Source organism: Lycium barbarum, chromosome 7, assembly GCF_019175385.1.
Source record: "Lycium barbarum isolate Lr01 chromosome 7, ASM1917538v2, whole genome shotgun sequence".
NCBI classification, from domain to species: Eukaryota; Viridiplantae; Streptophyta; class Magnoliopsida; order Solanales; family Solanaceae; genus Lycium; species Lycium barbarum.
The window spans coordinates 131,000,798-131,026,966 of NC_083343.1; the positions used below are offsets into that span (position 1 = coordinate 131,000,798).

General features: G+C 34.7%; 1 protein-coding gene across 1 annotated transcript; it reads left to right on the top strand.

The window, feature by feature from the left end:
* Positions 1-13,986: 13,986 nt before the first annotated feature.
* LOC132602673 (galactolipase DONGLE, chloroplastic-like) lies at positions 13,987-15,723 on the top strand. The gene has a single exon (XM_060315468.1). It carries the CDS (start codon positions 14,061-14,063, stop codon positions 15,507-15,509), a length of 1,449 nt encoding a protein of 482 aa, XP_060171451.1. The 5' UTR covers positions 13,987-14,060; the 3' UTR covers positions 15,510-15,723.
* Positions 15,724-26,169: the final 10,446 nt, after the last annotated feature.

The window sequence follows — 26,169 nt, forward strand, 5'->3', positions numbered from 1 at the left end:
TAAACTAAGGGTTTTCATTCCTAAAATATAAAGATAAGTCAAATAATTAACAATTAGTTAGCATACAATTAGTATAAATAATTAATAAATAAACAAATAACTAACTAATCAAATAATTAACAAGTTATTATCACATATTTAATAAATAAACAATTAAGTAACTAATCAAAAAATTAATAAATTATTATCGTATATTTAACAAATAAACAATTAATTAACTAATGAAACAATTAAGAAATTATTAACAAATAAACAATTGGCTTAATAAAAACAAAATAAATAATTAGCCAGTCTAACAATTGAAATAGCTAATCTAACAATTAATAAATACTTAAGTCGCTAATCCAACAATTAACAAATACTAAATAAACAAGCAATAAATAATTAACTAATTAACAATAGATAAACAAATAAAAAAATGAAAAAATGGGCAGTCCCAACAGTGCACGGACTGCCCAAAAACGCAAAAAAAAAAAAAAAAAAAAAAAAAAAAAACAACAACAACAACGAGTAATGCACCACAGTTATACAATGATCATGCTTAGGGTAATAATATATTTAACAATGTAATAGAAAATTCATAGTGAAATACCTAGATTGAAGCTTTTTTGGAGTTTTTGAAATATGTTATACGCCGCTCTATTCCGAAATTCAACCTTAGAAAGTTGTTCCTACACTTCAATATACCAAGAATATTGAGTTTTGGATTGAAAAATAACACGAAATTATCGTTTTAAGGGGGGTGGGACCACTGGAACGGGCTTTAATGGGGGGGTGGGGAAGGGAGCAGTCGCTGGTGGGGAAGATGGGGTCAATATATGTTGACCCTATTCACGCACGAAATTCGTGCGTGAAAGGCTTGATCTGCAATTTTGCAGTTTGACCCATTCACGCACAAAATTCGTGCGTGAAAGGCCAAAACTGCGCTTTTGCAGTTTGATCCTTTCACGCACGAATTTCGTGCGTGAATACTACTTTTTTTTTTTTTTTTGTACTAGTTTGGTTCAACTTTTTATTTTTTATGTTACTTAAGTCGCGAACTCCTCCATTTGCAGACATCAAGAATATCATTCGGTGAGAAGTAGGAAACTGAATAAGTGGACCACTGGTTAATACTGTCAACACGTGTCCACAATTTATGTCCCCCTTTATTATCATATGATAATATAAAATAAGACTTCTATATTGACCTTCATTATTTTTATGATTGACAATTGTCGGAACTGTCACGCCCCGAACCATGGCCTGGACGTAACACGACACTCGGTGCGTAACTACATGTGACCGAGCGAACCACATGACTTACTGAATCATCATGATGCATAACATAAGCGGAATATAACATGAATGCATGATGAGCCTCTATAAAACATAATGAGTCATAATACTTAAATAAGTACTTGTTTAAACATGAGTGAGCCAAAATGGCTATACGACTCCAAATGTCTGACATGGCATAACTGACTTGTCTAGTCTATGAAACCTCTATTATGAGTCTGACTGGAAATCATAATTACTGGGACAAGGCCCCCAGCATACCTTTATATGCAAAACTAAATAGGGAAGTACAATGATTAAACCCCGAATGAGATGGGGCTCACCAATAAGCTGGTACGAGCAAATCCTAATGATCAGAAGCGTCGTCCTGTAAATCCGTACCTGCATCGTGAAATACAGGCCCCCGAGAAAATAAAAAGGGGACGTCAGCACATTGAATGTACTGGTATATAAAGCAACTAAAAGAAATAACATAGGACATGAATAACATGATAAGAACTGAAACTGAAAACCTGGACATGAACACGAGCATGAGTACATAAACATGAGATAATCTGTAATAATCTGTAATGATCTGTAGTAATGACATGAACCACCATGGGGAGAAACGTGGAGTCTGATCTCCGCCCGATCAGCTAAGCCATCTCGTACCTTGTCGGGGCACGAGACATGAACATGACATGAACTGTACTACCGACATGAACCACCACGGGGAGAAACGTGGAGTCTGATCTCTGCCCGATCAGCTAAGCTATCTCGTACCTTGCCGGGGCACGAGACATGAATCTGACATAAATGGATCCAAATCCCTCAATGGGGAAAATATGAAGGAATCGTCCTATCTGGGCGGAGTGATCCTTATCCTACGTTGGCATACGTAGTTTCAGGCTATCTTGAGCCTTCTCGGTATTAATACAACTCCCGAACATGAGAATAACGTAGTTGGCTAAAAAGCCCATGACTTTCGTGAATTAACTTGTACTTGTCTTGAAATCATGATTTCACGAAATAACTTGTAAACATGGTTTCATGCAATAATCTTGTAAACATGGTTTCATGAAATAACTTATAAAATAGTTTCATAAGATAACTTGTCATAGTCTTGCAAACATGTTCTTGATTCATGAGTAATAAGAATATTTCGAAATCATATATATAATTGACTTGAAAACATGCTTGTAACTTGCTAGATAAAATCGTGAAGTTTCATGTAATCATATTGAGAACCCATGAGGAAGAATTCATGATTCATGGATTAAGCTAGGGTTCCTAATAACCGTAATGGAAGATTAAGAATACAACAACGAATATAGATACAAAATTCATGTACATAAATACTTAAATACGGGCTACCAATATGTTGGATTTAGTGCCCTAAGATTTGAACTTCATGGATATCAAGGAAACGAAGCATGGGGAAGAACATAGAGATTCCCTCATGTGGATGGAAGTTCTACATACCTTAGTTGTTCCAAAACTTGAATTAAAGACTTGGATTTTGAAGAAGACTTCCTAAATCTTGATTCTTGAATCTTGAGATGGGTTTTCTTGAAAACCCTAGATTAGGAATGATTATTTCTTGTTTAGATTACAAGGATATATGTTAGAATTGAGTTGGAATAATTGGAATGGACTTACCTTGGTGTTCTTGATGTTGGAGGAGAGTAGGAGGTCGTTCTAGGGTTTGAGGGAATGAAAAATAATGACTTGAACTGATATAAACGAACATATAATGTTTTGGAAAATGCAGTTTACGTCCAGCACTGTGCTGGCCGTATTTCAAGTTTACGGGCCGTAAACTGCAATACGGTCCGTATTCTGCCATATGGACTGCACTGCCTCTCTTCAGTAAAATGGCCATAACCATTTGCACAGATGTCCGTTTGACCCCCGTAAGATACCGTTGGAAAGGTATTTCAATGCTCTACAACTTTCATCAAGGAAGTTTTCCCAAATTCCAAACACGTTTTGAAATACGGGCCGTAAAGTGAAATACGGTCCGTATTTAACCATATGACCTCAAAATGTCAAATTCCAGAATGTTCAGAAATTGTTGGTTTCAGTTTACGGGCACTGTTCATGGTCGTAAATTGAAATACGACCACTGTTCATGGGCGTAAACCACCATATCACAACTTAACGGAAAAATTTCAATTCCCACATTCTTTATCTGATGTTCTAAGTCTAGGATCGTGGTCAAAACTTTCATTAAAAGTACGGGGTGTTACAATATCTCCCCCTTGGGATCATTCGTCCTCGAATGATGGGTCATGGTTAAGGATATGGTTGGACATGGCTTGAATACATGGACTTGAAGAAACATCACATGGAACATGGAAAACTGACATGACATAGTTTCATGAAAACATGAGTGCTAAAACGTGAGACATGAATAGAGAATACATGAACTTGAACGTGAAACGTGAGGCATGAATACATAAGGGACATTATAACTCTTCTCCAAAATGTCCTTAATCCATCATTAATTCGATACTCGTAATTCTTGCCCGACATACAACATATACCTTGCTTTCCTTAACAACTTTCGTCTCCTACCTCCAATGTCTTTGAAATCTCATTTCGAATCATTAAATATTACTTCTTACTTTTCAACATGTCATATACGTAATACCCTTCGTGGGTCTATTCGTGGTACGCTAACGGGGAAATTTCCAAGGTGTAACATTCTCCCCCTCTGTTGGAACATTCGTCCTCAAATGTTAATATTCGGGATTCTACAAAAATTTCGCCAGAGTTTTCCCTGTAATATGGCACTACCAACCTGTCACAACAACCCATAATATCATTGCCTCACAGGGCTACATCACAATAGCACTATCAATTGGCCACACCCGACCAAAAGCATGAAAAGAAAGCTTACATACCTCAAAATACTGGTGCTTCATCATAAATATCTTCTGCGGGCTGAAACAAGTACGGGTACATGGATTTCACATCCTTCTCGGTTTCCCATGTAGCTTCCTCAACTTTCTGACTCCTCCACAGGACTGTCACTGAGGATACCTCCTTAGTCCTCAACTTGCGAACTTGACGGTCAAGAATGGCTATGGGGACCTCCTCATAGGTGAGGTCATACTTAACTGTTATAGTATTAGCAAGAACAACCAACGATGGGTATCCTATACACTTCCTCAACATGGATACATGAAACATGGGATGTACAGCAGCCAAATCTTGTAGCAACTCAAGTTCATAAGCTACTAGTCCGACCTTTGGTAGAATTCTGTAAGGTCCAATATATCTGGGGCTGAGTTTGTCTTTCTTGCCAAATCTCATGACACCCTTCATGGGTGAGACTTTAAGGAACACCCAATCATCAACTGAAAAGTCTAAGTCCCTTCGCCTCACATCTGTATAAGACTTCTAGCGACTCTGAGCCGTTTTCAAACGCTCCTGTATTAACTTGACTTTCTCCATATCCTGATAAACCAAATCTGGTCCTAGCAACTCTGCTTCACCAACTTCGAACTAACCAATTGGTAATCTACACCTTCGCTCAAAAAGGGTTTCAAACAACGCCATACCAATACTAGCATGGTAATCCCTTTTTTTTTTTTTTTTTTTTTTTTGTAAATAAACTCAATAAGAGACGGGTGGTCATCCCAATTACTATTGAAATCAAGGACACCTGGTTACTAAACTGAATGAATACAAGATTACTAAACTGCTGAGATACTAAACTGAATGTCTATTGTACTAACTGAAAACTGGGCTGATTGAATACTGAGCTAACTGAATACTGGATTAGCTGAATACTGAGCTGACTGAATACTGGATTAGCTGAATACTGAGCTGACTGAATACTGGATTAGCTGAATACTGAGCTGACTGAATACTGGATTAGCTGAATACTGGACTGGCATGAATACGTGAGTACTGGACTGATATCTGAGTACTAAGCTGACATAAATATCCGAGTATTGAACTAACATGAATATCATAACATGAGATATGAATAGCGTATCTGTCTGACCATTTGTGTGAGGATAAAAAGTTGTGCTAAGGTTCACCTCTGTACCCAATCCTTTCTGAAAGAATTTTCAGAAGTTCGCTGTGAACTGAGCACCATAATCTAAAATAATGGACTCTAGGGTCCCATACAATCCGGCAATATCATTAACACATGACTTGGTATAATCTTCTGTTCAATCTGGGGTCTTAACTGGCAATAAGTGCGCTGACTTCGTAAGTCTGTCCACAATCACCCAAATTAAATCATGCCTCATAGCTGAACGAGGTAGACCTGATACAAAGTCCATATTGATCATTTCCCCTTTCCAGACAGGAATATCAATATTCTGAGCCAAGCCACCGGGCCTCTGGTGTTCGGCTTTCACCTGCTGACAGTTCAGGCACTTAGCTACAAAATCTGCCACATTCTTCTTCATGTCGTTCCACCAGTGAATCTCCTTGAGATCATGATACATTTTCGTGGAACCTGGGTGAATGGAATACCTAGAGTTGTGAGCTTCTATCATAATTCTCTCTCTGAGCCCATCAACATCTGGAACGCATAATCTGCCTTGATATCTCAAGGTACCATTATCTCCCTCCTGCTCAAAAGCTAAGGCTTTCTATTCGTGAATCCTCTTTTTCATCTGCAGCAAGTAGGAATCACCAAACTGCTTCTCTCTAACTTCGATGACTAAGGAGGAATAAGCCATGTTCTGGGTAACAACTCCACCTACTTCGGAGCCTGAAAGTCGAATTCCTAGCTTGGATAAGCGGTGAACTTCTTTCACCATATTTATCTTGTCTGTCTAAATCATGAGCCATACTTGATTTTAGATACTTCCTAAAATACTCATAGTACTGTTGTGCGCTAAGTCTATGACTAGCACCTTAACGATTAGAGTCTTGTGCAATGGCACTACCCTTTTGACACATAACTAGGCATGATCTTATAGCTTTTCTGTGATCGCCTAATCGATAGTAATTGAACTTGACACGATCCGTTCAACGATCATTCTACTCACTTCTGGTTTTCTCTAAGATGAGGCATATTCCCTTATGAAGACTATCTCATTATGCCAACCTAACTGAACTGAGGTTCTTCATATCTCATACTAACCCTTCGGGTCTTCAATTATCTCACTGGACTTACTGGCGATTTATGCATCTCCCCCTTAGACCAAGGCTAACATCTTACACTTACAATTTCTTCTCTTTTGATGGGATCCAATTAACATTCCTTATCTTCTGTAATTCCTTTGTACTCTACAACATTGATGAATCTTTCGACTCCCATTTGAGCAATTTCTCATGGGGAAAAACTAAATTTACTTACATGAATGGTTGCTACTGTATTAATAACTGGTATACTCCATCTTAATGACTTTACTCTGCTCACATGGTAAATCTTAGGTCAACCCCTTTTGACAACTCTTAAAGGCTATTCTTCTATAGTTTGTTCTCTTACAGTTTAGCTGATTTCTTCTTTCGCTAATCACTATACTCCACGCTGAACGTAAGCCCTTGGTTTCTAACACACGTTCGGATGTATCCGAACTGTCACCTACTCAAGGTGTTCATCTGAATAGGAAATCAAATCATATTTCTCAAAGTCAGTTGTACTCATAACTTAGTCAAATCTTATCATTACTGTTGACATGGATTTTCCAGACATATTACGAACTTATATCTTATTCTCCTTCTATTTCTAGGAAAAATTTGGCAGAGTTTCCTCTGTATTTCTTACTATCCCAAAAACCTGCACGCAGGAAATACCAACAATCCCTCACAAGGCTAACATATATACATATATATCATATCATATCATAGCCACACAGGGCTCCCAATTTCAACAACAGTATAAAAATGATGAACTTACCTCATATGTCCAACTCAAATTATACCTGTTACACTTTCCTGTTTATTTTCCCTTTCTATCTTTAACTGCAGATGGAGTGGGTCCTGATGACCTCCGGTAGAAAACTGTCTGCCACCACTTCATTGAGATCCTTCATGATTTACCTTTTTCCTGTTGACTTAGCTCCTTTTCTAATTTCTCTGATATCCTCTCCCTGTTGTATTCCATTCTCATTTCTCAAGAACATCATTATCATTCAACATCCCATTCATTCCACTACACCCCTTCTCGGGCAACTTACATTGTATTCCACTTTCAATAGCACTTGAAGTCTCATTCGTTACCAGTAAGTACTGCACAATTGTACCCTCTATGGGTAAACATCCTTACTTGGACCTTGAATTACCTGTTCATCTCCTGCGCATTCGAAACGTACGTAATTCGAGAAGAAGAGAAGTTACTTATCGCTCTAAGCTTCATGGCACGATCTAGAGTAATAAGAAATGAGACAATCCTGAATGTCTTGGTGGTCAACTGTTTATATGTATGGGGCCCTCACACATATAAAAGTGACCCCACTGGACACGGTTTCATAGACTCCCTAAAGACTCTTGAACCTAAGCTCTGATACCAAGTTTTGTCACGCCCCGAACCATGGCCTGGACGTAACACGGCACTCGGTGCCTGACTACATGTGACCGAGCGAACCACATGACTTACTGAATCATCATGATGCATAACATAAGCGGAATATAACATGAATGCATGATGAGCCTCTATAAAACATAATGAGTCATAATACTTAAATAAGTACTTGTTTAAACATGAGTGAGCCAAAATGGCTATACGACTCCAAATGTCTGACATGGCATAACTGACTTGTCTAGTCTATGAAACCTCTATTATGAGTCTGACTGGAAATCATAATTACTGGGACAAGGCCCCCAGCATACCTTTATATGCAAAACTAAATAGGGAAGTACAATGATTAAACCCCGAATGAGATGGGGCTCACCAATAAGCTGGTACGAGCAAATCCTAATGATCAGAAGCGTCGTCCTGTAAATCCGTACCTGCATCGTGAAATACAGGCCCCCGAGAAAATAAAAAGGGGACGTCAGCACATTGAATGTACTGGTATATAAAGCAACTAAAAGAAATAACATAGGACATGAATAACATGATAAGAACTGAAACTGAAAACCTGGACATGAACACGAGCATGAGTACATAAACATGAGATAATCTGTAATAATCTGTAATGATCTGTAGTAATGACATGAACCACCATGGGGAGAAACGTGGAGTCTGATCTCCGCCCGATCAGCTAAGCCATCTCGTACCTTGTCGGGGCACGAGACATGAACATGACATGAACTGTACTACCGACATGAACCACCACGGGGAGAAACGTGAAGTTTGATCTCTGCCCGATCAGCTAAGCTATCTCGTACCTTGCCGGGGCACGAGACATGAATCTGACATAAATGGATCCAAATCCCTCAATGGGGAAAATATGAAGGAATCGTCCTATCTGGGCGGAGTGATCCTTATCCTATGTTGGCATACGTAGTTTCAGGCTATCTTGAGCCTTCTCGGTATTAATACAACTCCCGAACATGAGAATAACGTAGTTGGCTAAAAAGCCCATGACTTTCGTGAATTAACTTGTACTTGTCTTGAAATCATGATTTCACGAAATAACTTGTAAACATGGTTTCATGCAATAATCTTGTAAACATGGTTTCATGAAATAACTTATAAAATAGTTTCATAAGATAACTTGTCATAGTCTTGCAAACATGTTCTTGATTCATGAGTAATAAGAATATTTCGAAATCATATATATAATTGACTTGAAAACATGCTTGTAACTTGCTAGATAAAATCGTGAAGTTTCATGTAATCATATTGAGAACCCATGAGGAAGAATTCATGATTCATGGATTAAGCTAGGGTTCCTAATAACCGTAATGGAAGATTAAGAATACAACAACGAATATAGATACAAAATTCATGTACATAAATACTTAAATACGGGCTACCAATATGTTGGATTTAGTGCCCTAAGATTTGAACTTCATGGATATCAAGGAAACGAAGCATGGGGAAGAACATAGAGATTCCCTCATGTGGATGGAAGTTCTACATACCTTAGTTGTTCCAAAACTTGAATTAAAGACTTGGATTTTGAAGAAGACTTCCTAAATCTTGATTCTTGAATCTTGAGATGGGTTTTCTTGAAAACCCTAGATTAGGAATGATTATTTCTTGTTTAGATTACAAGGATATATGTTAGAATTGAGTTGGAATAATTGGAATGGACTTACCTTGGTGTTCTTGATGTTGGAGGAGAGTAGGAGGTCGTTCTAGGGTTTGAGGGAATGAAAAATAATGACTTGAACTGATATAAACGAACATATAATGTTTTGGAAAATGCAGTTTACGTCCAGCACTGTGCTGGCCGTATTTCAAGTTTACGGGCCGTAAACTGCAATACGGTCCGTATTCTGCCATATGGACTGCACTGCCTCTCTTCAGTAAAATGGCCATAACCATTTGCACAGATGTCCGTTTGACCCCCGTAAGATACCGTTGGAAAGGTATTTCAATGCTCTACAACTTTCATCAAGGAAGTTTTCCCAAATTCCAAACACGTTTTGAAATACGGGCCGTAAAGTGAAATACAGTCCGTATTTAACCATATGACCTCAAAATGTCAAATTCCAGAATGTTCAGAAATTGTTGGTTTCAGTTTACGGGCACTGTTCATGGTCGTAAATTGAAATACGACCACTGTTCATGGGCGTAAACCACCATATCACAACTTAACGGAAAAATTTCAATTCCCACATTCTTTATCTGATGTTCTAAGTCTAGGATCGTGGTCAAAATTTTCATTAAAAGTACGGGGTGTTACAGGAACTTTCTCTATAACTACTTTCAAGGTGAATATCAAATTCTTCTTTTCGGACGAGAAAAGTTGGAGCTTAAACATACGACATGTGTCTCATCTCCTTTGGGCTATATTATTATTATAGGGTCTAAGAGCCTATTTGGATAGATTTAAAAAAAGCAACTTATAAGCAGAAAACAACTTATAAGCTTAAAAAAATAAGTTGGAGTAGCCCAAATTATTTTTTTGGCTTATAAGCTTCTTTTTTAAGCTAAGCCAAATGGATCAACTTATTTTTTTGGACTTATTTTAAGCACAAAATGACTTATAAACTGGCCAGCTAAATACTAAGAAAACTAAAAACAGCTTATAAACTGTTTTCAGCAACTTATAAGCTAAGCCAAACGGGCTCTAAAATGTATGTCGTATAATTTTTTTGTGTTATGTCTTAACTTAGTTACTTTCTACTCTTATCATCTGATGTGGATTCACAAATTTCTTCAGAAGTTTGCCAGTCTAGAGTTAGTTAGTCCTTTTTTTATCTGCCCTCGTCACTTCCCTTCTATAATGGACGTCACATACAACCCCTAAGCAAGCAACCTTCCGTGAGGTTTGTCTCACCATCAAACGGAGGGAGCCCTCAACTCTGATATCATATTTACCCTAATTCAAGCCCATAACATGTATTGTTCAACTTGGAAAACAGACATGACAAATTTATCGCTACACTATCATCGAACCCGCCCATATCATATGAACATTTGATATGTCTTATAAGACTCTTTTATTTCCACTTTCATATGATATATGAGATTTTCCTAACATGTCATATTCACCCATTTTTCAAAAATCTATCAATCCTTCCTTTTGACCCGCCCTCAGTCATATGCATTGCAAATTAAAGGCAATAAATGCAAAATTTTACATGGAGTATCACGTTAATTGTGGACTCTTTTTAGCAAAAAGACAACACTTGCCGTCTATTTGATTTCCTAAAAACCTTTCACGAACCGTTTTCTTACTTCAAGGGGTGAAAAAGGTGAGAAGTGAGAACTATGTAAACCTTTGTTTTCCTTTACTCCCTTTGATGAAATATAATACAAAAGAGTGTGTCGTAATCAAAAGAGCCAAGTGTATACAGTTGTGTTGTATACTCGATCTAAACTAAAGTTCATATTTGTCCCATAGAAAAAGTTCACAAAAAATAAGAAACATCCAGATTCAACATGGAAACAAAAATGGCTACCTGTTCATGGAATAAATGTATACGAGAGTCCGGAACCATAATACCCTTAGAAAAAACATTTTGAATCAAAATACCCCAATAAAAAAAAATTACAAAATTACCTATAGCGCAGTATTTTACTGTGCTATAGCAGTAACGGAGACAGAGCTGTTAACTGCTATAGCGCAGTAAATTACTGCGCTATAGTGTCTAAACGGAGATGCTATAGCGCAGTAAATTACTGCGCTATAGTGCCTTTGTTTTTTTTTTTTCCAGCCCTTTTAGTTAACCCTTCTTTCATTACGCTTTTTAACGTATTTTGACCATAGATTAATCATGCTTCGCGACCCCGAAACATCAATATTTTATATAGAACCCTACTTATTTTTGTGCGATTAATAAGGTAGGATCAATACATCAAGGATACGCAAAAGTTCGGATGGCCGTTTTAGTGGCTGAAAAGTGCTCGAACGCCATTTTCGTTTGAAGGTTCGGCGACATTATCTTGAAGTTCTTTGGGAATACTTAAACTTGTTCATCAATAATTAATCAAAAGTTTCTCAAAATGACAACATTCATACAAAAAAAATAAACTTAATTAAATTGCATCATTCATTCATAAACTTGAGTAGATGAAAATAATTAACATACTAATATTCTTCAAGCCAAACTTTTTAAAATACAATCATCAAAGTAAGAAAAAATCTTAAAAAACATTCATCAATTAATGCCCTTGAGTTGATCTTCCCCCACCACCGCTAGACGTGCCACCACCACTAGAGGTACTTCCACCACGAAAGTTTCCTCCACCACGAGAGGTACTTCCACCGCGAGATGTAGTTTGACCACCATGTCGTAAGGGACACTTGCGCTTATCATGACCAACAAAATTGCAAAATGAGCATATTCGAGTGTATCTCCCCGGTGGAATATCCATTTCATTATGGGCCCTTTAATGAAAAAACTTTAATCATAACGATTTAGTGCCACAGTCTTTTTTATTATTATTAGAATATTTGGCGCCACGTAAAAACTTTAGCTATGAAAGTATTGGCAACGACTAAACGGTACACGCTACTTTCTTGTAGTGTATAAATAATTAACATTTTGTTTTGGGTCACTATCATTGTGAGTTTAATTAGTTAATGACCCAACTGTCAGAATTCTTATATGCTATCTATATATATAGCTGCCTTGCATGCATGTCTTTGTATGAATTTACACATTTATTCAAATATACTAAACTCTTTGGCTTAACAGTACATATCTCACCTTCCCTTATTATTCTCGAAGAGTTTAAGTAATTTACACTGTTGGTGTAAATATTTTTTATTCAATTAGATCATTTTTATTTATTGTAGCAGTTAACATTTATTATTTTTAAAAGTTCAATTTTCACAAAATAAGGAGACTTACTTATAGATATCATTTGGATGACTTGATGATAATGTTAAAAATTGTTTACACGTATAAACTTAAAGTCATTGTGAAATTCGACACTCTGCCAAAACAGAACATATACTGTTATTCCAGTTCCATTAATACACTAGTACTATATCATAGTATTACTTTACAATTTATATAAGGCCTAATTTTGTATATTCATATGATGAAACCTCTCATCGATCTTTTTAAAAACTAAAATTTAACTTTATATAGAATATCTTAAAGAATGCTACTTGATCTTCATAACTGGCCAATTCAAGATTGTGAAACTTGATTAAGTAAATTATGGGAATTCTTTTTAGAAATTCTCTTTAAATTTGTCCTTTTCAGATACCAGCATGCAGATAATTGAGAATATACTTGATGACTGGGATATCTTAGGGGGTACAAAAAGAAGAATTGCTTTTTCCTTCTAATTAATAAAAAAAAAAGAATGATAGTATAACTGAAGAGGTCTAAACAATTGTGCTAATTTTAATACCCTATGGATTTTCAAGGCCAATATGTGAGAGTATTTTATCCTGTATTTGGTTAAAAAAAATTATTCCGATATAAATTAATTCAAGGATTATTTGTCATAGTTCTGGTTTGTTTAATACCACATTCAACGTGGGATAACAATCGTGTAATTCATTAGCTAATCTCGAGATAAAACAATCAAATGACAAAGATGCCCATATTCAAAAGTACTCCTCTCCCAAAGGCCTTTAAGAATGCCAAAGTTAAACTCGGAAATACAAGTTTATCTAGCATAAAAATCAAACACATGTTTCATATTTTACCCCGTATATATATATTTCATTTTTAATCCAATGAACCAAACATCAATCGATAAAAATATATCGACTAAATACTTTCAATATTATTTAATCCTTGAATTATAATCCTCACGTTTTATATATATTAAGAAACTAAGATAAGGAAGAACCAAATAAAGAAAAAGAAATGCTAAAAATCTTTTACATATAGCACCAAACCTCTGAAGTCAACATGGGTGATGACCTAAGGAAATTAGCAAACCTTCTGATTACTTATATGTTTCGGCTCAAAACTGTTAGTATTTGCAACACCATATATAATAAACAAATAAACGAGTGACTACTTGTAGCTAACAACCACTTTAATTTATTTTCATACTATAGAAATTCTCAATATTTTTGCAGTCAAATTCCTAGCCAAACATGCCTATATTCTCCCCCATCCCACCCCCACCCCCTTATCGGCTTATCCACACTGTCCGTGGGCATCAAACACATCAAATATATATACATGTACACACCATATATGAATTAATCAAAAATCCATCTACTCCTCTCTTAATCTCTCTTACTCCTTTGCTTTTTCCCCCTCTTTAATCATCTAGTATTCGAAACTCTGTTATTTTCATGGCTTCCACAATCATTAAATTTCCATATCCAAATACAAACATTTCTTCATTTTCAGGAGAGTTTCTACCTAAGTCATGTTTTATCCAAGCAAATGAGGTGAAATTAGCAAATTTGTCTTCAGCATCATCTAGATTGATACCAAAGGCTTCTACTTCTACTTTAATATCTATAAAAGATAATGGTCATAATATTACTATGCCCACTACTATGACTAAAACATTTAGTCATAGTAATATTACTAATAATAAAGTGGCTACCATGTGGAGAGAAATTCAAGGATCAAGAAATTGGGAAAATTTAGTGAACCCGTTGGATTCACTTCTCCAAGAGGAGATTGTTAGATATGGAGAATTTGTGGCTGCATGTTACAATGCTTTTGATCTTGATCCAAATTCAAAAAGATACTTGAATTGCAAGTACGGAAAAAATAGTATGTTGAATGAAGTTGGCTTGGGAAAATCAGGCTATCAAATAACAAAGTACATTTATGCCACCACAGACATCAATGTTTTGTCAATTGGTCAAAATTGTTCATCTAGTGGAAGATGGATTGGTTATGTTGCAATTTCTAGTGATGAAGAAACTAAGAGACTGGGTAGGAGAGATGTGCTCATCACGTTCCGAGGAACGGTCACTAATCCTGAATGGATAGCGAATTTGATGAGCACATTATCTCCTGCCCGTCTCGATCCTAATAATCCTAGGCCTGAAGTGAAGGTTGAAGCTGGATTTTTGAGTTTGTACACCTCGAATGAGGGTGAAAAGTTTGGTCTTGGAAGTTGTCGCGAACAATTACTTTCTGAAATAGGGAGAGCAATAAATATGTATAAAGGCGAGGAAATGAGCATAACAGTTGCAGGACACAGCATGGGAGGTGCATTAGCCCTTTTGCTGGCTTATGACATTGCGGAGTTGGAATTGAACAAAAATGTAACAACCACAGCAACAATGCCAGAATCCCCATTAAGTTGTGATAAGCTATATGAATCATCTCCACTGTTAGTATCAGAAAAGAACAGTATACCTGTCACAGTTTTTTCCTTTGGAGGTCCCAGAGTTGGAAACTCAGGCTTCAAGGAAAGATGCGAAGACTTAGGTGTAAAAGTATTGAGAATAGTTAACGCGAATGACCCCGTCACAAAGCTTCCTGGGGTTTTTCTGAACGAAAATTTTAGGGTCTTGGCTGGGAAATATGAAGTACCGTGGAGTTGCTCATGTTATGCTCATGTTGGAGTTGAAATCTTGCTAGATTTCTTCAACATGCAAAATCCTTCTTGTGTACATGACTTGGGAACCTATCTCAATTTGCTCAAAAGTCATCATAAGAGCTTGCAAGTTGAAAGAGAAGAAGACATTCATTTCTTAAATAGAGCAAAGGATTTTTTCCTTTCGGGGCTCAAAATTTCAATGCTTTATAATGGAGAGATGTTGCCATCCATTTGGTGAAGCTGGCTGAAACTCAAGGGACATAAGTTGCTTATCATTGGTAAATACTGACTTTTGTAACCTAAAATGTATATGGAATTAAGTTAAAGCACGGACAATGTAATGGATTTTACTACCAATATCGATCCATGTATAGTAAGATATTGTAATATGTTGCTTATCAATTATTCTTGACATTCTTATACCTGCAATGACATACTACAATATCTTTTAAGTGACTGATTGTGTAGTACATTTGCACCATCAGTGCATATAGTTTAACCTGAGATATATATGGCCTTAGTGGCTTAGTAGAAGATAGGAGTATGACTTTTGCATCCTCTTGAGAAATATTATGAGGTTGTAGTTTGCAAATACCTTTATTATACTGTATCTATATATATATATTTATATTATATTATACTTTTATAGAAATGTGAAGAGAGACCGACCAAGGGCAATTTAGTCCATTCACAAACATTCCACCAATCAATGACTCCAAGTCGGATGTCAGTTGCAGAGTTTTTATTTGCTCAATGCCACGTGTGTGGATCACAATGTTGAAGCAAAAGAATCAGTATGTATCTAATCTAATAACGTGGACCCTATTTTATTGCTTGTCTTAGGAAGATTATCTGACGAGTTTTATTTTTCTCCCGGACCACATCAGTGTACAAGTTGTTAAGAACAATTCAATTTTTTTTTTTAATTTTTTTTTAACATTAGCTCGACATCAAACTAATAGTTCTGTTTTTGCTACTTACAATTAAATTAAACGATGAATATTCACTACAATTTTAAACATAGTAATCTTTTATTTAAATGGAAAATATATTTAAACATTGTGTCGTTTAAACCTTTAACTTTAATCTAATTATATGATCTAATATAAGTTTAATTTTATTTCTAACATTTACCGAACCAAAGTTTGATGAAAAGAATATGTACGTGTTTGGTCCAATTTACATACAATAATAATATAATATTTTCTACACTTCTAAATTAATTAAATTTAATCGCTAAGCAGATTACTTGCTTTATCTTTTTAAAATTATTTGGTCTCAAATAAGAAGGAGATAGGAGTTCCCTTTTATGCAAATTATTTACTTTTAGAATATTAAGAAATTTCATGGAAATAATATATTGAAAATTTTGAGTTTCCACGAACTTTACGTTCATGATCAAACATAATAAGATGGTTTTGGTTATAGAACGTATCTATTTTATTGACCATGTTTCAAACATACACATATTGGCAATTGGACAAGTAGACGAATTTAAGCGGATTACTTTATAGAAAAATATTTAAAAAATAATAAATGCATAATTTTAGTTTGAGAACTATAACATTAACTAGTATTAGCGTACGTGCGTTGTACGTGTCAATAACTTACAAATTCTATACGAAAAGAATAAATTATGTGAAATAATAATGAATGTTAAAATGATGCAACATTCACTTAAATGACATAATAATATTATTACATTGACTTAGTTGCTGAATTACCGGTAATTATAATAAGTATTTAGATTTTTCCTTGAGTCCTTTGATATGATAAAATTATAATCTTAAATAATATATTTCTTCTTCTCTAAGGTTAGATACATTTTGAGAAAATGAGAATAAATATATTTATCTTAAAAAATAATACTTTGTGTAAGTATTAGATGTCTTACCAATAATAATTTGACCAACGATTTTCACATTATGCTAGAATTTATGTAATTGGTTATTTCATCAAAGTATAAAACATAACTTCTGGATATAAATCTATTATTTGTTTGTTTATTCGTATATACACTGTGATATCTCTAAATATTTATTTCTTGAAAATTTAATCTATTAAATCCTGCAATTTAAATATCCATATAATTAGAATCTTGATAAAAACAATAATGGGTTAGTGCACAAACCATCAAATTAATAACATGAACAAAAACATAAAAGTAGAGAGTATTCTATTATTCACGTCAAACATCAAAAAAGAAATTCAATTAAAGAAACACGTCTTGGTTAAAATATTTCTTTTATTTTTTTCTCTCGGGTTGGTTCTTATTATTGTTTTTTCCCTTTGATATTTATGTCTATTCTTAACATGGTGAAGAAATTTGTTCATTGTAGCCTATGGTGCATAGAATTCTTGTTTGTTCATTCAAAGTACATCAAAATCATAGGCAAGTTAAGTTGACATCTTGGTCCACTTATTTACACCCTCTTTATCACATTCATCCTAGATCAAATAAAATTTTAGGCTACCCTAAACTTCGGATCTTGAACCTCGATGGATTCCGCCAACATACAACTTTAAGAATTCAAATGTTCACACTGCTTAGGACGATTTTTCAAAATTATGAAAAAATAAAATAAGAGATTTATAGTTATTTCAAAGCTTCAAGTATTAATTGTAGTTATAATCTTACATAAAATGCTTGTCGCTTAATTCATCTTTTAAATTAGATGTATCGTGTTAATTCTGACTTCTCGAAATTTATACTTGAAATTAAATCAAAGCTCTTAAAATTTTAAGGAAAAAAAAACAAACATGCATTGGTGATGTGCCAAACCGAAGAACAAAATAATTCTAGAATATTAAGATTTTCTTTTTTCTTACATGAATACTGAAAGCTAGAAATTCTTTTTAGAAAGAGAAAATCCAAGTCATGTTCATCATAAAATAAAAAAGATAAAAGTGAAAGAGCATGGAACATCAATTTACTCACCGGAGATTGTTTTCTTGGATTCTCCTTTGTTTCTTCAGAAAGATACTGTTGCTCGTTGATTTATGCCATAATTTTTAGGTAATTATGTATTGGTAATATTTTTTTTCTAAAAAAAAGATTACCGTAACAATTATATACCTAAGATGCCAGAATTAACTAAAACTCTTGTGTTACCAAAATTAATGGTAACAAAGAAGAAAAACATTTGACATATGTATATCCAACTATAAAATGTAAATATATGACAATAAATACACAATCAAATATAGATTTTATTATGGAAACTTGTCGGTTTGGAACTTACTTGGCGCGACTTTACACTTCTAAAAAGATCAATCATTCAAATTATCCAAAAAATAAAAGCAATAATTAGAATGAGTATATTGAATTAGGGGAGAGAGCGACAAGATTGAACTTATTATAAGATGAAGTATGATACCTTAACCAAGATAAATTACTAAGAAAATAACTCTTAAAACCCAAGATTACAAAGATTGCAATAAGAGGAAATAGGGTAACTATTAGCTTAAATTATAGTTAAATAGAAACAATTATTTTTTACCTCTCCGCCCACCCTTTCCTTTTTTCGATCTCCAATTCTCCTCGATTTGTTCCTCAATTCTTTTCAATTTGTTCCTCAATCAGTAAATATACTGTAGCATTAACTTTGTGGCATGATTTAACCAAAACACTGAAAAAATCTGTATAAGCTAAAATAAACAAAAAATAATCAAATAATCATTCAATTAAAGGACAAAAATATGAAGGAATCAAATAGAAGCAGAAGCTTTATAACCTGTAAAACAAAAAGGCATAAATAGAAGCCAACGTTCGGAATGTTTTTAAAAAACTATACTATGCGAAGATATAAAAGTGTATAGAAGTTAATGAAGCAAAAATGAGAAAAGAAGACAACTCAACAAAAAGCACTGTCCTAGAGGTGTATATACTACAAATATCTAAAACAAAATAACAAAGTGATCCGCGAAAATCTCTAAACAGAATTTCATTGACTAATATGGAGATATAGGGATACCTTAAAATTTCGTGACCTTTCTAATCCTTGTTCTAATAAAAAATCTGGCAAAGAGATTAACGGCAATAGCGTAGGCTTGAATGGTAGCGACGGTTAGAAGAAGTACGATGATTGGACGTGCGATGTTTGCAGACGGTTTATTCTTTTATGGAATCAACCATACAACTATAACCTAATGTAAATTATTTAAATAAGGTAACAATGAAAAAGAATACAGTTCAAAAAAAACTACACTACAAAAAAACTCTAACCTTTTCTGCCTTCGAGCTAGGTAGCAAGGTAGACGGAATTAGCAGGCTGGAGCAATAGAATTTGTGACATGAATCAACCAATCTATGGAAAAATAAGAAAACAGTCTGATCATTAATTAAACATCTATCCACCATATACAATATGTTATATTATAAAAATTGTAAAAAGAACACTATTTAAGAAAAGAAAAAAAAGTTGTCGATCATAGTCTTACCCCTTGTTTGGATGGTGGTTTCCCGTGGTTCATTAATGTATGGTTCTCTATGAAACCATGTTTGTTTTCATTGTTCTTAAAATCATGTGGTATGGTGTTGTAAACCCGTGGTTCATCCCATGGTTATATAACCATGAAAAGTCCCAATTTTTGTAACCACGGATTTGGTGGTTTTTCCGTGGTTACATATTTCATTTCTCCATTATACCCCACCCTCCACCATCCACCCCACCCCACCCCACCCCCACGCTACCACTCACCCCCGCCCCACCCTCCACCATCCACCCCACCCTACCACTCACCCCCGCCACTCACTCCCACCACACCTTCACCCTACCACCCACCCCACCCCCACTCCCAACTACCCTACTCCTCTGCCACCCACCCCCAACCGCCACCCACTACACCTCATCACCCCCTAACCCCACCCCACAACCACTCACCCCCACCTACCACCCACTATCCCCACCCTGATCCCCCAACCACCCACTCCTCCAACACCGCGACCCACCACCCCTCACCACCGCCCACCCCCACCCCCACCCCCACCTTACCACCCACTACCCCACCTTCATCCCACAACCACCCACCCCTCCACCACTCCCACTCACTACCTACTTATTTTTTAAAGTTCCTGTTTTGTTTTTTACCTGAGTTTTATTAATATATATAAACTAATTTCTAATTAAGAGTTAAGGGTATTTTAGTAAACTTACAAGTTATTATACAGTATCATACAATCAAAACAAACAATACAAATATTATTAAACCACAACAAACGATACAATCTATCTAAACATTGTGTTCATTAATACAGTACAATACAATACAACCATAATGTACCATACCATAATGTACATTAATGAACCACGTGAAACAACCATCCAAACAGAGGGTTAAGGAGGTTTTCTTTCTCTATTATTTCACCCATTGATAAAATTCTTTTACAGATTTAAAGATGCACTTTCTAACTCTAATAGAATTTTATTTGCAGATACACTTTTCTAACCCTAATAGGATTTTATTTGCCACCAAAATATGAAAATAGTACTCAATAACAATTCTATTCCTTAAAATAAATATATGGAAATAACAAAAAAATTACCTTCAGTCCTTCACGTTGTATTAACACGCCTAGCTTTACCTTATTATTTTATTTACGCAAACTTGCCAACAAAATTATAGGAATAGGAGTCTTGGATGGAAAGTAATTGAAAGCAATTTTTCCTTTTGCTCTTCTTTTTTTGATTTAAAATTTTGAAATTATATAAATGGAATGTCAAAGTGGCATATTTTTAGTTGAATTCAAAATACCAAAAATATAATTGCACGTTGATTTTTTAGAGTTTTTTTTTGTTTTTTGTTTTGGACTTCAATAGTTTATAGGATACCTAAAAGAAAGGCTAAATATTAGGAAAAATCTTAAGTTACATGGAAATTATTCGGAAAAATGTCATGAACAATTTTCTAGAATTTAATAACCAGGATTTAGATGGTTTTGAAGTCCTAAATATTAGGTGAATAATAAATGTCTATTTTAAATAAATATAATTTTTATTTTGAAAGGACTCCTATTAGTGTTAGGTGAAATATCAGGAATATAATTAAATAATAATTTGAAGAAAATAGTAAATGACTATTTTGTCTATTGCGGAATCTTTTAATGAAGGGCAAAAAGTTCAATCAACATTTCTAAGGCCCTTCACACTTTTCTATGATCTTTTTTGGAATAATAGCGAATCTTTTATTTTGTACTATTAGGGCGAAGAGATTATTTGATTTTTATCAATCTGATATGTAACTACAAATAGTAAACACAAAACATTTCGGTAAAAGAATTTAAAATTTAATCTAGATATGAAAGTTCAAAGAAAAGTATGTATCATTTTCTACTTATTAAGCGGAGAAGTCATGAATTTTTTTAAGATTGTTCAAGGTTTAATATATATGTGTAAATAGTATTCCCTCCGTCCCAATTTGTTTGACACTTTTCGCTTTTTGAGAGTTAAACGAGTTGTTCTTTGACGGTTATTTTTTCATATGTCTTTTAAGTATTTTAAATTATTAATTATCGTGACTTATAATAATTTTTACGTAGTTTCCAGATATGCAAATCTTTTTTCAAAAAATTAAAGATTCTATGTTCAAACACTCAGTCAAAATTAATAAGTTTAACTCTCGAAAAGCGAAAAATATCAAACAAATTAGGACAGAAGGATTACTTTTTTACTTATATATACACAATATAACTTTCTAGATATTTTTGATAATGGATGTTCAACTAAGCATCCTTCACTCTATGTAGGTATCCTACTATAATATGTGTCATTGTCCCTACAAAGAAGAATCGAATACTATCATGCTAATATTTTTTCTGCTATCAGTAAAGACAAATTACATGCTTAGCTTCATTCGATAATGAGATGCACTTATAGGATTTTATTACTTTAATTGCTACATAAATTTTATGAACTTTTTAACATCTTAATTTTCTCTTTAATATTCCTTAGATATATAGGTAAAAAAACAAGGGCAACCCTTAAAATTACCCTGTATGCAATTCATCTCAAGTTTATACAATTTTTTGCGTGGATTGCCCTTCTTTTCGGGCATTCTTTAATTTTTGCCCCTCAAATTGTTGATCTTTAATTTTTGTCTTTCGCTTAAAAAGGTGGCCGAAAATACTTCGAGGTTCTGGGTTCGAACCCCCGCTCAGTAAAAAAAAATATGAATTTTGCAAGGGAAAGCTTTTGTCAAAAGTCTGCCCTATGTGGTAGACTTTAGTTATGTCTTAAGGCAAAATCTGTCGTCTCGGTCATAGGTTCAACCTATGCTTTGCGAAATTATTATTATTTTTTACTCTGGTTAGCTTCGAACCCAGAATCTCAGGGTATTTTTGACTACCTTTTTAAGCGAAGGACAAAAATTAATGACCAGCGAATTGAGGGACAAAAATTAAAGACCAGTCCGTATGACGGTTAATCGTGCAAATTGCCCAAGTTTATAATCGGTCATATTGGGCGAGCACGGGCCTAAATTATCTAGTTTTTCAGAATTATGATGATTGTAATATTGTTGCTAGGAAATATGACTTTTTACATTGTCCTTATTTTGCATTGATGATGTTATATTCCAGAAGATATAATGACAAACTGGAGTGGTCGTCATTTGTGTATTAATTATTTGATTTTCATCAGTTTATGTACTTTAATTTAGACCACGACTTTTCGTTTATAACATTTCAAACTTTGGGTCACATCATCAAATGTTTAAACATTAGTTTTTTTGTTTTTGGTTGAAAAAGAAAAACTTATGGTAAATCCAAATCTAATTTTAAAGAGGTCAATGCATTCGATCTGCTGCAGCAATTTGTACAGTAAGTTTGAAATTCAAGACTTTTATTTGGACAGAACCTTGGATTCAACTCTTTATATAATGTGAAACTGATGTTAATAATTCAATACCTGCGTCAAAGCCTGCTAGCTGTCTTTTCCTATATTTTCCTTTTTATGCTCTCGACTCTCTCATAATAAAGAGGAGTAAATGATTAATGGAAGCATATGGTGATGAAAAACGATGAAATCACTATTCTTGGTTTATTTATTGAATATATTTGCATGTGTATACACTTTTGGAGGACTCTTATCAGTCCACTCGTTTTTAATTATGGCATTATTAGTAGATATGGGACCACAAACTCCCCTGCGACTTGCTCTTTTGTGTGGAAAAATATAATAAAGGGAGGACTTATATTATTTGTGCTAAAGGGACTGCTTGGGCTCCTGGCAATGGCAGCGATTAAACTGTGGAATGGAAACTCTTGGGATTGGTCCAAAATTTCCTTCCAAATACCCCCAACATATAAAAGATAATGTTTCTATGATTTCCCTTACCCAAGTCATTACTGATACACCCTACTGGGGACTTAACCAAAATGGCATATTCACTACAAAATTTGTGCATGTTCTTGTTGATAAGGACACTCACGTTGATTACGATTTTGCTTGGATCTGGCAGTTAAAAACGCTTAACAAAATTAGGCTCTTTCTTTGGTTGTGTTCTTATAATAGACTGCCTATTTGTGCTTATCTAAACCATCTTGACATTCATTTAGACCCTACATGCTGTGTGTGCAATCTTGGTAATGAGACCATTCACCATATATTTTTTGAATGCTACATTGCTAAAAAAAAAATAGGTTGGACCTTGGCCTTAATATCCAGTGAATTCCCACCAAACAATCCCACTGGCTTCACATTATGAAAGATATTAACCTACCCATTCACAATAACCTCCTGGAATGGCAAGAATTCTGCCCCTTCGCTTTTTGTTACCTATGGCTTAATAGAAATAGTAATGTCTTCAAAGGTCAGTCGAATACTTTATCTACCCAACTTGTAACCATGCGTGCTATATGGAATATAAATATTCCACCCAATCTTCGCACACACAAATGCAAAAGACCATTTTAGTCATATGGATTCCACCTCCACCCCACCATTTTAAACTAACCACTGATGGAGCTTTCAACAGTAAGAGCATCATTGGTGGTATAGGAGGCATTATCCGAAATGCTAATGGATAATGGATTATTGGTTTCTGGATGAAGATCAAAGCTTGTAACCACCCCATGTCAGAGCTACAAGCCCTTTATCAGCGATTAAAAGTAGCTTTGGATCATCGACTCACACCCTTAGAAATAGAAACACAATCTACGGAGGTAATTCAGTCACTCCAGCACTCGTGTTCTAATTATCAATCTCTTGTTAACAATTGCTAGTGCTTGTTGAAGGGAACAAGTGTGCACATGTTTTGGCCAACTTAGGATCCAAGCAGTCTACTTATAACCAGTTATGTAGTGTGCTATCTCCTCCCAACTTAGCACAGCACGTTGTCCAAGCTGACAAAGCAGGAGAAACATCTAGTAAACTAGTGTCGTTATCTGTTTGTAATAGTTTAGCAAGCCTTGGTGACCCCTATGTAATCAATAATGACAGTAACTCAGTAACTACTATTAGTAACCTAGTACTTCCTACTACTACTAGTGTAACTGCTGCTGCTGCGAAAGTATATGCTGCTACTGTAATGTTTTAGTATTAATGAAATTTCCGTTTCAACCAAAATAAAATAAATTATGGCATTATTGGCCGACTTGTTTTTCAATCGGAGTAATTTCATAACCATAAAGAAAGATCTCTCGTACTGTAAAGCACAGTAATTTTCCACGCTGAAGTTTTTTTGTGATAGTGAATTAATGATGCAATTAAGTTGCTCCGAAGGCTATAAGGACCTATATGATGTAAACGAAGATTTAGGGATATGTCGACGTGCTCATAATATGAATTAGAAGTAATTTTGAAATGGTAAAAGGACTACAAATTTAAATAATAAATTTAAAAAAATACTAGCAAAAGAAGATCAGAGTGGAAAAATGATAATTAAGTGAATATATGAGATAATGGGCTAAGCCCATTACGTGAAACACTTGTAAAAAGGGTCTAGGTGTACTTGAAATATAACTTTTTTTTTGCGCGGATTGTCCTTCATTTGGGGTGGTCTTTAATTTTTGCCCTTCAAATTGGTGATTTTTAAGTTTTTTCCTTCGCCTAATACTCCCAGGTTGTGGGTTCGAACCCCAACTCAGTTAAAAAAAATCGCAAAGCAGAATTTTGTAAATCTGTCCATGTAAGGCAGAATTTGCATGAGCAGAGGCAAAATTTTTGCTCATGCAAATTCTGCTTTAAGGGCAAAAGTTAAATACCACCAATTTGAGGGTCAAAAATTAAAGACCACCCCCGCAAAGGGGAATCCTGCAAATTTACCCGAAATATAACGCACAGGTTTAATTGTGGCAAAAGAAGGCCCTAAAAGAAAATAAACGTACCTTCTGGCTTCTTAGCAAAACGTCCAATGAGGGAAGAAAAAATTAATACAACAACCACCTGCTGCTATTCACTTTATTTGTAATGTGATGTCAAGTGATGTTGGGTAGAGAATAAGATATTAAAATCCCTGTCTATAAAATTCATCTTAGAAGAGATAATTGAATGCCGCATTTGACGACACATACGAAGGAATATAAAATTGATGTGCTTTAAGCCGCTTACGTTTAGAGAGATTCATTGACAATGATAAACTCATAGCAGTGAGGTAAGGATTGATCTGATGATTTAGTTAGTTATCACTCCCTAATCAAGATTCTAACACCCTAATTCTTGGGATCTCACAGATTCATATTGAATGGATCAAGAACACCCCAATTATTAAATTTCAAGATTTGAATTTGTTGAGATTGAGAAATTATGATTCGGAAGTGCCAGAGGATACGTGAAGTTGCAATTGAGCTTGTTAGTTTTGAGGTAAGTTAAGACCTACTTTTCTAATAGAAAATTCTAGTAAAACTTATGTACTCTATGAGTTCGATAGAATGCCCTAAAAAGAATTCTTGTCATTAAATA